Source organism: Taeniopygia guttata, chromosome 19 (assembly GCF_048771995.1).
Source record: "Taeniopygia guttata chromosome 19, bTaeGut7.mat, whole genome shotgun sequence".
Classification (NCBI taxonomy): domain Eukaryota; kingdom Metazoa; phylum Chordata; class Aves; order Passeriformes; family Estrildidae; genus Taeniopygia; species Taeniopygia guttata.
This window is the reverse complement of record NC_133044.1, coordinates 2,440,473-2,457,022: the sequence shown is the minus strand read 5'-3', so window position 1 is coordinate 2,457,022 and position 16,550 is coordinate 2,440,473. Positions and strand designations below refer to the sequence as shown.

At 42.2% G+C, this 16,550-nt stretch overlaps 1 protein-coding gene across 1 annotated transcript in view; it reads left to right on the top strand.

The window, feature by feature from the left end:
• Positions 1–213: 213 nt before the first annotated feature.
• MED13 (mediator complex subunit 13) overlaps positions 214–16,550 on the top strand; it is a 53,206-nt gene continuing 36,869 nt past the window's right edge. The window contains exons 1-3 of the mRNA XM_002199200.7: positions 214–539; positions 2,371–2,605; positions 11,777–11,945. Coding sequence (XP_002199236.4) covers positions 474–539; positions 2,371–2,605; positions 11,777–11,945 — 470 coding nt within the window. The 5' untranslated portion in view covers positions 214–473. The remainder of the gene's footprint in view (positions 540–2,370; positions 2,606–11,776; positions 11,946–16,550) is intronic.

Sequence of the window (16,550 nt, the reverse complement as noted above, 5' to 3'; positions counted from 1 at the left end):
ACCTTACCTCCTCTCCCTCCCCTCCTTATGCGAACGAGAAGACAAGAGGAACAGGGAGGATTTTGATCTTAATCTCCCGTCGTTGGATTACTTACCACCTCCCTCTTTCTGTTCTCCCCTTCCACGGCGGCTTTACACCCCCGATTGAGCTCCAGAAGACGAAAAAACGTTCTGAGTTCCTCTTAAATTTTTTTAATTTTTTTTTTTTTTAAATATATTTTTACCCCCCTCTCCTATACCTCTCTGTCTCTCCTCGCGGGTTGTTCCCCCTGCCACTATTTCGCGTGCGTGTGTCTGTAAATCCCTTATTTAATTGTATTATTATTTGTGCGTGTGCAGAGCCCCCCTCCCCCTTTCCCTCTCGCTGTCTGTCTCTCCCTCTCTCCCTCTCTCTCCCTCTCTCTCTCTCTGTCTGTCTCTTTCTTTCTTGTCGGAGGCTGTGGGATAATGGCGTGTGGGTTGTGGCTGTGAGGATGAGTTCCTGCTTCGTGCCGAACGGGGCCAGCCTGGAGGATTGCCATTCCAACCTCTTCTGCCTGGTGAGTGTCGGCCCCCGGCGCACACTCGCCCGGGGCCACCGAGGGAAGGGCTGGGAGCTCTGGGGGAGGGGGAAGGGGCAGTGGAAGCAAAGCAGCCATTTTTAGCAGAGCTTCTGCTGGATGAGCCCTCGGAGTAGGCCCTGCCTGGAGCAGCCAACTCTCCCATGCCCCTCTGGTTCCCCTCCATCGCTGTCTGTCTCGCCTCGCCCCTCCCTCCGCTTTCTTCCTGGATAGTAGCCTCCCCGCAACTCGCCTTTTCCTTCCCTTTCCGTGCCTTCCAACTTTTCCTCCTTTCTCCCCTATCCCTGCCCTCTGAGCCTGCTGTTTCTCACAAGGGAAGGGAGCTGCTGCTGCTGCTCCTCCCGGCCCCACATCTCGGGGAACTTTCTCTTTTCCCTCCTCACTGGTGACATCCCATGCAAATCCCAGGCGAAACCTCCTGTATTCCTCGCTTTTAAACGGATCCCTTTCCCTGCTTGGTTTTATTCTTTTGGTGATGCCCTGCCTGTCTTGTGTTTTGATGTGCACCATTTTGTAGTCTTTTTTTTTTTTTTTTAAAGCCAAGTATCAAATCGTTCATATTGTTGAATTTTGGTAGCTCCAAAAGTAAATTTGATATAACTGGACTGTGATGCAATTTTTTGGTGTCTGTGCTGAGCTGTTTCATCAGCTTTTAATGCAAATGAGCTAATCTTAGCTGTCTGACTGATATTTATGATTCCAGAGATTGTTACAACAATCTTGTGCCAATCTGTGGCACTCATATTTTTGGATGGAGGGGAATCTGGACAGCCCGACTGTGTCTGCAGCCTGCACCAGGCCTGCAGCTCCAGATTAATAGTACAATTTTAAATCTGAAAGTCTTTCTAAAGTAGCAACTGTTGCAGACAACCTTTCATCCAAATTGCTCTCCTGCTGAAGGTAGGGAGGCTGCCATGTTAGGTTTAAATGTTGCAGTAATCTTTTGTGTGTTGTCATATTGGGAAGACAAAAAATAGTAACTTAGCAAATGCCAGCCTGCCTTGCTCTGCCTTCCCAAAGAGAACCCGGGGCAATGCCTCCCCTACCTGCCTTAAGGTGCTTGAGTGACGAAACTGAGTGCTAAAACTTGGTGTTGTGGTGGAGATAATCCAGGAATTGTCTGCTACCCATTACACAGAGTAGTAACTCTTTCCCTGTGTAAAGTCAAATTAATTTTTTCCTAGGAAGGGTTTTAGTGGATCATCAACGTTCTTGCAGGTCTAACGAGGATTTAAATCCTTGAAATGTGGTGTGAGGAATGAAAAGTATGATAGCTCTTGGTAAAATCAGTGAACACGAGAGACTTCCTGAGGGAGAGACAGAATTTTTTACCATGGAGAAACTTGTGAAATTTTCCCAAGTGGTAGATGGCTGGAAGAATGTGTGATTTACTGTATCACCTATTTCCATGGAGTAATCTTGGATGGAAAAGGCAGTGTATGCACAAGTAAGGAAAGCCAAAGATGTTCTTTGCTAAGGCAAGTGTTTAGGAGATTGGACTGTGTCAGTCTGTGAATAATAACATTACTCACTCGTCTTTCACTCTTTTACTTTAAATCAAATCTGATTTTTCTCTGTGTAACCTTAAAGCTGCAGTGCAAACAAACAGCTCTTGCTTTACTGCAGTTATTTAATGAGCTATTAAAGCAGGATCCCTGATTGTTCCCAATTTACCTCCTAAGGCACACAAAAGTAACCAACATGTTTCCCATTCAGTTCTGAGGGATCCCTTTCTCCCCGTGCCATCACCTCGGAGCAGGATGTGCTCACTGGAGCTGCCTGAGCCCTGACAGTTCTTTCCTCTCTCCAGGCTGATCTGACTGGGATTAAATGGAAGCGCTACGTGTGGCAGGGCCCAACGTCTGCCCCCATCCTGTTCCCGGTGACGGAGGAGGATCCCATCCTCAGCAGCTTCAGCCGCTGCCTCAAGGCCGACGTGCTCAGCGTCTGGCGCCGGGACCAGAGGCCTGGGCGCAGGGAGCTCTGGATATTCTGGTGGGGGGATGACCCCAACTTTGCTGACCTGATCCATCATGATCTCTCAGGTAGGAGCTTGCTCACACCATCCTTTGGTCACTGGAAGGATCCCGGTACTCGGGGCTGGCTGGCTTCTGACACCTGCACCAAGTGGAGTGTTGTCTCCAGAAAAGATAAATATATTGCTGTAACCCTCACCAAATTATTACAGCAATGATCAACCCTCTGCTCTGTGTGCAGCTCACCTTGGACTGCTGGATTTTCAAGAAGCAAGGGTTTTGCTCCCCACTTGTTCCCTTGAAAAAAACCAAAACACAAGCCTATGAGTTCTGGCAGCTTCTTCATGAGAAAGCTGTGCTGAAAGCTGTGCCTGTGATTCACAAGTGATGTCTTAAACATGTTTTGATAAGATCCCTTTTGTTGGGCAATTAGAATTTTTAAATTCAAATAGTAAAGCTCATTTTATTATGTAATAAGAAGTGTACAGATCTGGGCAGCTCTTGAACCGTTTGGAGTTGTTTTGGTTGGAATTCACACCATCAGTGAGAAGCCCTCAGAAGGAGGCACCAGGAACTAACCAGCTGTTCCCATGCAAAATCTGTAAACCTTCAGTTTTTGTGATTCCTCTCCCCCCCCCTTTTCCTGGTGCCCTGAACCTGCTTTCAAACCCAGCCTTTTGAAAGACTGACAATATTTGTATTTCTCAACAATGTTGTACTTCAAATTTGGCACCTTCCTTTGGAACTGTTTGCTTGTTGAGCTCAATTCCCCACGTAGATGGTTTCCAGCTGCTTATCAGCAAGGTGACGAAGTTAGATATTTAAATTGGGTGAGTCTAAAGGTGAGACTGAACTAATTTGAGGGGAAAAAAAACCCCAACAAACACATCACTCTGATTTCCTTTCAAATAATGTACAGTATTCAGATTACTGAGGTGTAAAATGAGACCAAGGTTTGGTGACCTGGTAACCAGAAATTGTTAATGCTGCTTGTGTGTGTGTGTGTGGATAAGCTGGAAAACAAACAGGAGTTTAAAGTGCCACTGAGGAAGTTGACTTGAAACAATTTAATAATGTGTGGAATTTTCATACAAAAATACTGTGATCTGAAAAACAATTGATGCACTGAAATGATGTTTATTTCTTTGAATAGTTGACTTCAAAGATTGGGCTGTTGCTCCTATTCCTGTCTGTCCTGGAACTACAAACTTTGCATTTTAAATGGCACTTCCACTGGAGTTTGCTTGATATTTTAGTGCATTTAAGGCTTCCTTATTATGACCTATAAATAACCTCAGTTTTGACCTGCAGGGAACATCCTTTGTGTGGCTGAGATGTAACTTAGACCCAGTGCTGGGTGGTTTTGGCCTGGGCTTGCCCTGAGCCAAGGCCAACTTGGCCTTGTGTGGAAGGACCTGTGTGAATTTTGTGTGCTCCTGCCTGTGGGATTAAATCGAGACAAACACATTTAGAATGGGAAATCCAGTGAAATTTAAGCCATTTGGAAAGTGCAATTTTGTGCTGCCTAACCACTAAAATTATTTGTTTAAACTACTTTCTTTGCCACCTCTTGGATGTGTCTGCTGGTGATTTATCACAGAGGGACATTTGGAAACAGCAGTGGTTTGTAGCTGGAGTTTCAGATCAGCACCTTGTTTGTGCTTGTCCAGAATTACCCTTTTGCACAGGTAGATAAGCAGGTATCATCCCAGGGACTTACCAGCTCTTAACCTCTCTTAGGGTATAAGGGAGAGATAGTGGAGGATTAGAGTCTCCCAGCCGTGTCTTTGGGTATTTTCTTGGTTCAGGTCACCTGTGGGTGCCTGTGCTTCCCCAGAGCTGTTCCACACGTGTTCTGTGTCATGCTGCTACTCCTGAGGCTGTCACCTGTGTCTGTCTGGAGGTGTGTCTGACACCTTGGGCTCTGCAGACGTGGATTTGTCCTCCTTGAATGAAAAAGAGGATTTGTGTGTGAGTCCCTTGTGCCCAGGACTTGGTACAGCTCCTCCTTAGCTGGATCACAGAGGAGGAGGCTGAGGGGTGCCCACAGCTGCACATTTTCTCTTTGCTGTTGCACAAAATCTTAGCGTGGATCTCATAGAAGAGAGAATTATGGCTGAACCCAAACAATGTTATCTGACCTTTGTCGTAGCCTAATGGATTTTTTCATCGCTGGACAATTTCTCCTGGTAATTCACACTGCCTTGTTCTCCCAATGACTGCTTGTTACATTTTCAATGGGAATGATAAATGACTTCTTAGCACAGGCTTGTTACCTGCAAAATTGATTGGAAATTGTTTGCTGCTGGAGGTTGAGGTGCTGCCTCATTTAGAAGTTTGCTGCTGGATAGGTGAAGGATTGTCCTGGAGGATGGGGAGAGGGAGGAAGCTGGGAGCAGTTTGTTCCTTAGTGCCTTTGGACAGATTTCTCCTGGGAAAGCCCTGGTTAGAAATCTGCCATGTTAATAACTCTTGATTCTGGCTCCCTTTGGTTTGAAACTCTCTGCCTCTTAAGGGAGAGGTTGGTATTTTGACAGTTTCAGACTTTTTTGGTGATGTGTAGTCTCAGCGAACAATGGGTGTTCAGTGACTGGAACACATCTTGGTTATCAGCCCTGGGGGATTTGAAATATGTCAGAGCCCTTTTGTCCCCTTCCCAAGATGCCTTCACCAGGGGATGTAGAGCGTTGTGAATGTACATCTATGCATATCAGATTGAAGAAATAAATGCTATCTCTGTGTTCAGCTCTACGTTCTGGAAGTTCACTCTCTGCCCTGGAGTCACGTTTGAATCCTGCTCATGGCTGTGTCAGAATTCTCGTTCCAAGCCTTGGATAAGTGTCTTGTTGATGGTCAGGGATTGTTGTTGCCTGGGGGCATGTCAAAAGGAGACTTGTTCAGAGATTCTGATTGATCAGGAATATTGACTTCACTCAATCATTTATTTTTTTTCCCCTTCTCTAGGAACCTACTTACTGTACATACAGCCAAAAAACCAGAGGTCTATTTCTAACTCAACGTAGCTAGAGGCAGACAGAAGTTAGTGAAATGTTGTTTTAGCCTCTAACAACCTCAAAGGTTATGTTTTTGTTCTGACAGTGAGGCTTGATTATAGTAATTCTTGCAACTCAAACCCTAAAGTAGGACATCTCTTCCAATTTCAGCAGGCAATGGTCTCTCACAGCTCTGATCAGCAGTTAGTTTATTAGAGAGGTTCTTTCTTATTTTCATGTGGCTACTTCTACACTTGGATTATTTTCTTTTAAATTGGCAGTAGATGATTTTAAACCTGAGAGCAGTCGGGTATGAATTATGTACAAGACATAGTCCCAAGGAAATGGTTACAATTTGATTAATGCTGGGATAGGGGAATGCTGCTATATGGCTTTGACCTTCAAATTGCATCTTTTAAATGGTGAGCTGCAAGATGTATCTTTTTCATTCTGGTGTCTATTAAATTTGGTTAATTTACTTTAAAAATTAAAGAGTTGTCTGCCATATATCAAGATAATCAGTTTTTGTTTGCTGCACAATCTTGCTCATGCTTCTGTGAGGGGGAGATGTATAAAAATAATGCTGGTTGGAGGAGAGCTTGGGAGAATGTTTGTCTGTCTGGTAAAAACAGTCATGGCAGCAAAGACTAATATGTGTTTTGTAGTTTTCGATGCATGTGCATTGTAGATCAAATCCCTGTCCCAAAAAATCAGTGGGATTGTGCTGATGTCAGCTCCGAGTGTCTCATTACTCCAGGACAATGGAAACCAGAGGATGAGCCAGTTATCGTTCCAAGGGGCTGCAAACCCTGCCAGTTGCAAGGAGTTGGCAAAGGCAGCTTGGAAAAGAGTTCAGCCAGTGATGCCTTTTTAAAATAACAATTGCTCACTAAGATCATTTAACTCCTACAAAAAATACCCAAATAATAACAAAAAAAAAAGGGAAAGGATGCTTGTTAAAACATTTTGCACCTGAAGGGAGCACGGTGAGCTGCAGCCCCTTGTCTGGGAGGATCTGTGTGTTCTGTGTCAGGCAGGAGAGGCATTCCAAGTGTTCCTGCTGCATTGATGCTTCAGCATTTCTTTAGTCCTCCATGTTAGAGATGTAGCCACTTAAGCAAAACTGCTGATAAGCATTATGCAAAAATTACTGAAGCAGTTTTATCAAACTTCTGTGACTTGCTGCGAGCTCAAAGGTGACAAAGATTTCACTTTCCCCCCCCATTTTTCCTTGACCAACGTGCACGTGAAATATCTGTGGAGTCAGGTGAAAAATGCTTTGTCACAGCCAGTGAGGATTTGGCATCGTGTCGTGTTGGTTGTGTGTACCATGTCACGTGCAAAATGACCTGGATAAATCAGAGCAGTGAAATATTTTACTTACACTGCTACATCTACCTGAATATGGAATCATTAGTGTGGTGGAGGATATTGGATCATTTAGCTGGGAAGTTTTTCAGTTTTTCTTGTGAGTTTGTAGCCAAAGTTACACCCAACAAATAGTGAGGGAGAGCAGTTACCTTGTTATTTTTATAACCTGCCATGGCTACACTCTTACAGAAAGGTTCAGCTTTGAAATTGTCAGGATTTGGAAAATATTCTGCTGGGTAGGGAGTACAAAACCCCTGTATGTGATAGTGGTAAAAGCCAAGCAGCACAAAAGCTAACCTGGAATGGTGCTGGATGTTTTCACTGTGGGATTTTGGACAGTTTGGGTGTCCAGAGTCTTGGATTCAGATTCTGTTCAGTGAGTGTAGATAACAGACACTACTCTGATAGGGACAACTTACTCAGATTCTTATATTGGTATTTTAAAATTGTATTATTTTCCTTTTCTTCTTGCAAAATCTGTTGCTTCTCACTTGTTTCTGGCCTTCAAAATAGTATTTCAGTAGCTTTGCTGGGTAATTCCTGCTTTGAGCAGTTTAAAGTATTTTAACTCAAAAATCTGGGGTTTTAAATAGAAAACTTCTACTCCAAGTGTTTCTGTCATATTACAATATTGTGTACAGCAGTAATTTCACATTACTCTGCCTATTTACTTCCCTTGGAATCTGAGGTTTATATAGGAAGTTTAATTGTATAAATCAGGTTTGTGTCTGTGTTTTTATAACTGGCACAGTCATATAATGGCAAAAAGGGAACCTGTGAGGTAAAAAATGCTTCCAAAAGACAGGTCTCAATCCTGATATGAAAGAATGGATTTTTTTCCCTGTGTAATTGAAGTAATTGGGGGGAATTGTAGTCCAAAGTGGAAGCTTTGTTTCTTTGCATAGTTTATTTTAGAGGTTCATGGAGCATTAGGGAGATATTTTTAATGGTGTGATAAAAACTCAGCCTGTGCAAGAACTGGTGTTTGCTGGTGTGCTGTGTGTTAAAGGAAGGAGGGAAATTCATGTTGTTAAGTCTTGTTGAAAATTACATTTTCAAGGCTGTATGTTTGTTGCAATATAGATTTATCTATATATATATATATTATATGAATTACTTCTTAGAAATCCTTGATGAATAGATATGGCTAAATATCTGTGAATAACAATATGCTTTAAAAACCTGACACGAATTATATTTTAATGTTTAAAGACACTCCCTGTTCAGAATTTACTAAAGATTGCAAGAGTTTTACATTTGGAGGGTGCTCCAAATGTTTTCTTTACTCCTACAAGAGCACCACACAGACAGAAGGGCATAATCAGTAAAAATGAACTTTTCTGGTTCAGGTGAACTGTGGGAAGAATGGAAAGGAGAGCATCAAAGTTCTGAAGGCCTCCAATAAAATTGGCAATATTGAGAGAGTGCTGACTGAAAAAGTTTATGTGTAGTATGCAAATTGCTTTTTCCTGGCCATTGTTTCCATGAATTCTTCATTCCCTGATAATTTTTACCTTAATTTGAGGAAAACTCTGTCTAATATGTGATGTAAAGAGAGAGGGAGCAGTGGGATATGAGTATAAATTGTTTAATGGATTGACATAAAAATAAGTGTGCTGGGGAAGAGTTGAGTGCTTTGGACAGCTGAGAGAACTCATCAAAAATAAAGTACTTGTAACCTTCAGGTTGCCAGAGCACTTCTGTGGATAACACTTGTCCAAAGTGAAATTGTGGCTTAGCACCTTTTGAAAATGAGTCAGCAACTTCTTTTGGTTTGTTAGCAGTATCAGATTGAACATTTGGATTTATTGTTTAAGAAAGATTAAAGGACAGAAGTGCCTCTTCCTCTCCCCCTCCTTTAATGAATGGTTTGCTGTGTACAATTTTCTATTAAGTGGGAGGGGTTTTCTCATGTCGAGAAACAACAATTTGAATTAAGAAGAAAAATAGTTGGCAGATGTGAGCAGATGTCATGTTTGCTTCTCTCCACCACTAAAAATGGGGGGAGGGGAATGACTAAATAGACTTCAGAAAGTCAGAGAACACTTACTGCTGTTTTTTTTTTTTGCATTAATTTGAATAATGTTCTGAAATGAGGGTTTTTTGAACTGACAGCTTCTTTTACCTTCTTTCTGTGGCAAGGTGCACTTCACTCAGAGCAGGTGGTCTGGTGAGCAAAAATTGGAAACCTTTCACTTTCTCCACATAACACACTCAGCTAAGAGCTCTCTGGTTCTGCAATAAGCTAAGGGAGGAGAGCTTTCAAGAATTACATCCTGGGGCAAGTTCTTATATGGAAACTTGCTCATAACTTGGTGGTCAGCAAGCTGATACTGAATGAAGCTTCATCCATCCTTAATGAAGGACCTGACAGAAAATGGAGACCTCTCCTTTGTGTGCACAGTGTGACCATCAAAACACAAGATTTGGGTTACTTCAGTATCCCTGCAATTTCAGCATCTTCTATGGCATTGCTACACTACTATAAAATAAAAAATAAACGCATAAAAGCTGGAATTAGCTCCTTCCATTCCATCTTCTAGAAGGTCCTGGATGCAGGGGATGTGCGTGGAACGATTCCTTGATATGACAAGAGCTGTGTACAAACAGAGTCTGTAACCTTTGAAATGGTGAGGAGTTTATTGTGCAGCTAAAGTCCAATATGAGCGAGCTCAGGAGTTAATGTTTGCTCTGCTGAGCTGCTTTTGGTCCTGCTCTGGAGCTGAGCTGCTGCCCCTGGGACAGGGCTGTGCCTGGGCATCCACCAGAGCTGGGGAGCAACCTCTGTGCTTGGCAGGGCACTTCACACCCTTTGACTTTGGACTTTTGTTGCTTTTTGTTACAAGAGCGGTGTGTGATGTTTCTTTAGTCAGTTACTGTGTTATCTTGTAGCTTTACAGTTTTTTAAAAACAAGTTTTTGCTCCATTCCAGCGTTTGAGTATGGTGGTGGGGTGGGAAATTTGTGGTGAGGTCTCTGCTTTGGGAAATGCTGCTCCTTGTTTTTCCTTGTCTTTCCCAGAAAATTATTTCATGGAATGATTCATCTGTAATGATGCACACCTCGTCTTTTATAAATGATGGGGCATGTTTGTTTACTCTTACTCTGTCCCTCAGAGTTACTGGGAGTAACTTTCTTTAACTCACAATACTGGCCTTGTGTGGAATATAGCAAAATACAAACATGGTCACCGTGTTCTGCTTCCAGTAGTATTGAAATTCCTTTCTCTGTCATCTGTGTCTTAAATATTGTTTATTGTAATAATCTGTATGGCTTTTTCCTAACTACAACTCTTAGGTGTCTGGTTTCCTAGATGCTCTCTAATTTAAGGATATCAAGACTTTAGTTAATAATATTGTAACCTTTTAAGCTTGTAAGTGGCTTCCAGAGAAAGGTGAAGGGGCTTATTTCCAAGGGGGATTTAAAATGCAAGGACTTGGCTGTGTTGCTGAGGTTTCCTGACCATGGAGCAGAGCAGGGGAACCAAAATGCTGTGTGTGGGGGGGCAGCAGGCAGAACAGTGCTGTCAGACTGTGCTGCTGAGCCAGAGCTGGACTCCAGCCCCTGGAGATGTGCAGGGACAGGGGATGTGACACATGAGCAACCTGTTCTCACGTGTGGAGCTTGGAGCAACGACCTCCACAGGTCCCCTCTGACCTAAATTATTCCATGACTATCCAGAGACTGGAGTAAAAATATGTCTCCTTATCTATGTCAGACAAACTTCTTGTCTCTGCTGCTACCTGGAGTATAAAAGCAATGGCATTTGAAGAGTAACTCTGCTAGGTTAGTCCAAGGAGACCAGGAGCACATAATGAGGGATAGATGTAAACCACAAAATACGAGGAATTAGAGCCAGAAAGGTAAGATCTGATTGCCAGTGATTTAGGGACAGTATCTCAAGCTTTATTATAATATTATCCTCCTATCAGTGTTGCTGGGGATGAATGATATCAGATGTATCCTGGGAGACACCCAGGAACTTTCAGATGTCCCTTGTTTTACCTGGGTAAGGGAATTGTAGTGCCAGTGCTCGTGCTTTGAGGGCCTCTAGACCCTTTTCAAACACTGAGCAGGAGCCAGAGTGGTGGAAGAAGTTTCAGCTTCTTGTTATAAAACTTGCTTTTCCATTTGGCAAGTCAACTTGGCTTGTGCAAGTTGGATTCCATGCCTGTGTTTGATTTGTGGGGCACAGAAGATGCCAGTGTTTGACTTCAGAATCCCATTGGTAGGAACTGGGCATTGTCTTGCTGATTTTTCTTTGTACATCAGAAAGCAGGGCTAGGCTTCTTAAATGTCTTCATTTTTAATGTTGAATTAAAAAGAAAAATGGCAGTTGTGAGTCTTATGGTGAGAGTCATGTTGCTCTCAGCAATATTCTGAATCTGAGCATTTTTCATCATCTCTAGCAAATTGTTGATCATTGAGAGTCAGTTGATTGCTGAATTTTGTTCCTGGCTTTCTTCAGTCAGTGCTGCTCAAAGCCACCAGGATCTATTAAGTCTGGCTTTTTCATTTTTAAGCCTAATTGTCACCAATTCTGCAGGATGAGTAAAACACAAGCCACCTCGCAGACAGATCACACAGTGCTCTTGCAGGCTGCAAAACACAACGTGCTGCTGCTGCTTGTTTCCTTTTGTGTACAAATAACTGGTGAATTTCTTTCCCTGTGGGGGATGAGATTTTTTATAGCTGATCACTTTTAGCAGTTCCATCCAGGAGTAAGCAGAGTTATCTGAACGTTACAGGCTGGTTTTGGTTGCGTGCTATGCTGTGAATATCTCTTAAAGGCTTGCGGGAGAGAAAAGGGTATTGTGATGTGTGTGAAGTGGCAGGATGGAATTGAAAGCTGTGTTCTGTTTCCCTGTGCCTTGCAGAAGAGGAAGATGGGGTTTGGGAGAACGGGCTGTCCTACGAGTGCCGCACTCTGCTGTTCAAAGCTGTTCACAACCTGCTGGAGAGGTGTCTGATGAACAGGAACTTCGTGCGCATCGGCAAATGGTTCGTCAAGCCGTACGAGAAGGATGAGAAACCCATCAACAAGAGGTAGGAACTTTATTCTGCTCTCTTGGAGAAGTTGCAGGGTTTATTCTTTGTGCTAGAAGAAAGCTTTGATTGAGAGACTCCTGTGGATGATTTATTCTGAAGCCTGGGTCTCTGCTTTTCTTATTTTGCTGTTTTTATGGAGTTCTTCAGAACTTGTGATGAAAGGAAGTAAGGCTAGACATGGTAAACAGACTCTTCTGTGCTGGTACCCGTGTCCAGACCGTGGATAATGGGTGTTGGGAAAGAAGGTAGAGTCTTCCAGAAAGGAAGAAAAAGATGTCTGAATGAAGAGACACCTGCCCTGGACCTGCAGGTGACTGGGACTAGTTCTGCTTGCTAACACCAAAGAAAGACTCATCAGAGAGCTCCCACCTGAGCTTTGGAGAAATTGCATCCCATGTGAGATGCTGAGAGTTTGGAATGTCAGCTTCTGGTCAGAAAAAGGATGGTGTGTGGGAATGCTGCTGTTAAAAGAATCCATGTGGCCTCCATGCTGGGGGGAGGAGGGCAAGGAGAGAATTTTTGATCTAAATTGGAAGGACTTCTTCTCATGGTTCTAACGTGGTTTGACACGGTCTATGTTGCCTAGCAATAAATAATGAAATGAATAAAAACTAGGTTAGCTGGAACAAGTTTAATCGCTGTTCCCAAATCAGCTTTTAAAATCCAAAGTAATTTAAAGCTTAGATGATGGGATTTTTTGTGTGGCTATTTTCTGTGTGTGTGTCTATGTATGTGTTAAATCTTGCATGCAGGAAATTTTGAGATCAGTGGCTTTACTTGTTGGGTGTGGATTTGGCCATTGTTGGCATCTTCTGCAATAAATTTAAACTTGAAAGAAATTTAGAAGCTGAAAAGAAGCAGAAGCACATGTTTGTGTGTGTTTCTATTAGTAGTTGTGAACTGCTGCTTTTAATTTATGTATAAACTTGTCCTTTAGTTCCAGGCATTTCTTTCTCCACCCTGGTCAGGGCAAATGTTTCCTCTCTGAGGTGTCCTTGTCCATCCATTTTTTTCTGCTATAAATCAAGAGTAAAGAGTTTACTTTTAACTATTTTGGCCAATATTGTATTGGCACAGTCTGGGCTTTCCATCCTTTGAGGAACTGGTTGACCAAATTGCCATTTTAAACTAGCATTAGTTATGTCCTGGATTCTCTTAGAGTAATTCTACAAAGCTCTCTCTAGAGCAGCTGGAAAAGCTGATGAAAGCTTTTAAAATAAAATAGCAGTGTTTGTTTAATTTGGAGGCTCTGATTCTTTTTTGAAGAAGGTCAGAATGTCGATATGCTCGATGAAAATAACTGAAGGAATTGTGTGCTTACTCACACAATTTCATCATATGTAGCTCAGAACGGCAGGAAAAATATGTAAATAGCTTTGACAGATCTGTGTAAGATATTTTATTGTTGAAATTTCAGTATTTCCTACCAGATAGCTCAATACCATGTGATGCTCTGAGCACTGGCTTTTCTGGAATGAAGTAGGGGAATGGTGAACACATGTGTGCTCTCGTGGCAAATTTGGCTCATCCCTCCTAGGAATATCTAGAATTGGGATAATCTCTGCTCTCAGAAAAGTTGGGCTCTTCAGAGGGGTCAGTTCAGGCTTGTGGGTGAAAACCAAACACTGCCATGGGTGCTTTGTGGTGCCACCTCTGTAGCTCCAAAGTCTGGAACACTCTTGTAGTAAAAGGACCATTTCTCTCATGGCCAAAGTTAAATGTGACACTGCAGCAAACCCTACATAAAGGGACTTGCAGCCAGCCTGGAAAAAGCTCTGGATGTTGCACCTGGGGTGCTGATACATTTCCTACCAGACACTGCCCTAAAACTAACAAAAACTAAATCTTAATATAACTTCTACATATTTTTCATTTCTTAGAATCCATTTAATTAGCCAAACCTATACAAAGTTTTAAATTCTTTTGTAGCTGTGGCTGACTTAATTAAAAACCAAACTAAACCACCAACAGCCCCTCTTGTGTTTGTGAGCATTGATGCACAGATCTTAAGAATCAGTTTTGAAGCTGTATTTTTGTCTTTCATCCCATATTACTCTGCTGTCTTTGGGACTGTTCTTTGCATTAAGGTTCAGAAACCCTGGGAAGGAATTCCTGTGCCTGTGTAATTTGAGGTAATTCGGTATCCTGGGGATGTGAAGTTTGCTACCAGTGTGCTTTGGATCATAATTTATCTCACCCTGCACTTTGAGGCTTGGCCATTCACTCTAGAGACTTGTTCCCCGTGTTTTACAGCTGCAGATTTCAATCAGGTTGGTTGTTCTTGCTGGAAATCTTTAGTTTCAAGGAATTTGGCTGGAAATGGAGCAGGCAGTGCCCTTGGTGTGGAGGTGACTCCTTCCCCTGGGCTTTCTGGGGCTGTGGCTGAGCGAGCTGCAGGACCTCAGCCCCACTCTGTCCCTGTCTGTCCCTTTGAAGGATGTGCAAATAGAGCTGTTTCTTTCATTTGAAGCTGATCCCATCTGGATTTTTCCCAGTTCTCTTTGAAAGCATGTGCTTCCAGAAGAGGAGATTTTCTGTGCTCTTCTCTCCTAACAAAGCCGGCGGTGGCGGCGCAGCAGCCAGGAGGGAGGCTGTGATTTCTAATAGGTGTTGGGCTGTGATAACAGCTCCTCCAGCAGCCCTGCCTTCCTGTCTGTTGCTCTGGTGGGTTTTTTCTCCTTGTGGAAGGTTATATTAAAATAAAGAAGTCTGTGCATTGTGTATCATTGTGCATTTTAATTTTAAAAGGAAAGTCCTGAACGTTCATAATTGACGCTGGTGTGGCGGATGAGCAGGGAAGTCAGAATGAGCTAGTTCTGAGTGTTCACTCTTTAATGATGTGACTCCTAAACAAATAAACTTATTAAACTAACCTCTATGATATGAGATCTGTTAAAATTTTTGCTGTGGGAGCAGTAACCCCTCAGCTGTTTGCGTTGTGCAGTCACGTGCTGCGCGGTAACAACCGTGACCTGCTCTTCCCTCCCTCCCCTGCTGCTCAGAGCAGCACTGGGCAAAGTGAGGCACTCATGGATGGGTGAAATCTGATCTGAGAACAAGTTCATAGACCTGGAACTATCTTATTTAGGTACAGTTAGAGTTTGGTTATAGTTTAAATCTTAATTGGCGGATTTTTTAAACTCATTTTTAAATAAGGTTCCTAAGAACAGTAGTTATAAGTAAAAATTTTAGGGTTAAATATTAATTAAACTATTTAGTAATTTTTAAAAAATATTTTAGTAATTTTTTAAAGTTTTTTTTTTTTAGGATATAGATTCTTTGAATATAGTAAACATTCTTTTCAAGATTTGGAAGTGGTTATAGGTAGGATTATGAGTTTGGATCTGGATACTGAAAGTGTGAAGGTGGAGGAAGTGTAGTTGGATGAGAGACTGATTATTTAGTATGAAACTTGAAAGAAGAGAAGTTAGTGTTATAGTTCACCATTACCCTGCCTGGTGAAACTCTCTGAGGGTTTCACGTGTGCTGGTTCCACTCCTGTTTATAGGCAGGGCAGGGATGGAGCAGCTCCCTGAAGCAGGATGTCCATGCTGGGGTCTTGTTGCCCATTTTTAAGTGGGTGATTTCAGTTTTCCAGATGAATAAAAAACCACAGAGAGGATTTTGCTGAAGGTCTTTGCTGCAACTAAACAAAAAAAAAATGTCATTGTCTCTGTCACAACCTGTTTTGGACACTTGGAGACTGCAGAAGCTCATTAATGTGGTTGAAATGACTACACATTAGATTAAAATTTGACAAATAGGAATGTAATTCTCTTTTCTCCTTTCCAAGAAGTTGTTTTGTTACTGCTTTCAGGGATGTGGTTGTGTATGTTTCATTCCAAAATCCCCTCATAAATGTGAGATGGAGAGTGTGATCTGTTCCATCCCACTGTGCTGGTTGGATTGCTTCAATAACTGCCTTTGGATGAGACTGTTCCTCTTGCTCATTACTGGGCTATACCTGGAATAAATATGATTAGGAAAGCTGTCGGATTAAATGCTATTTTAGATACAAATTAAATAGGTCAAATATGACACTCCTAATGAAGTTCCAAGTGTTTATGTGAGGGACATCTCCTGGAGTTTTTGGTAATAATTACAACTTGCTAAACTTTAACACAATTGAAGTAGCAGTAAGCAAACATTTGAGTAATCCTGAATTTGTGGGTGGATCTGATAGACAGCTAAAAGTCTAGAATGCTAACAGCTGCTATATTACTTTTATGGTTGCTTTTTTTTTTTCTTTGTAATTGGGAAATAATGCAGCCACTTGCAGTGGGTGGCAAAGCAGAACTTGTGTCTGACGAGTTCACTTAAAAATGGTGAAAAAGCACCAGAGAAAAACACCACACGCCCAAAACAAAAAATACAAAACCACCCCACAAGCCACTTGGAAATTCATAAGTGATAAGGTTATCATAACTTGCTGCACAGGTTTCAGGATAATTCTGTTTACCACAAGTGTGGGTTCAGGATTTCAGAATGCCAGGCCACCATTTATTTCCCATGGAAATAGAAAATAATAAATTTATAACTTCATGGGAAGTGACTGCTGAAGAATATTCCAGAATACCAATTTGGCTTTATTTTAAACCTTTG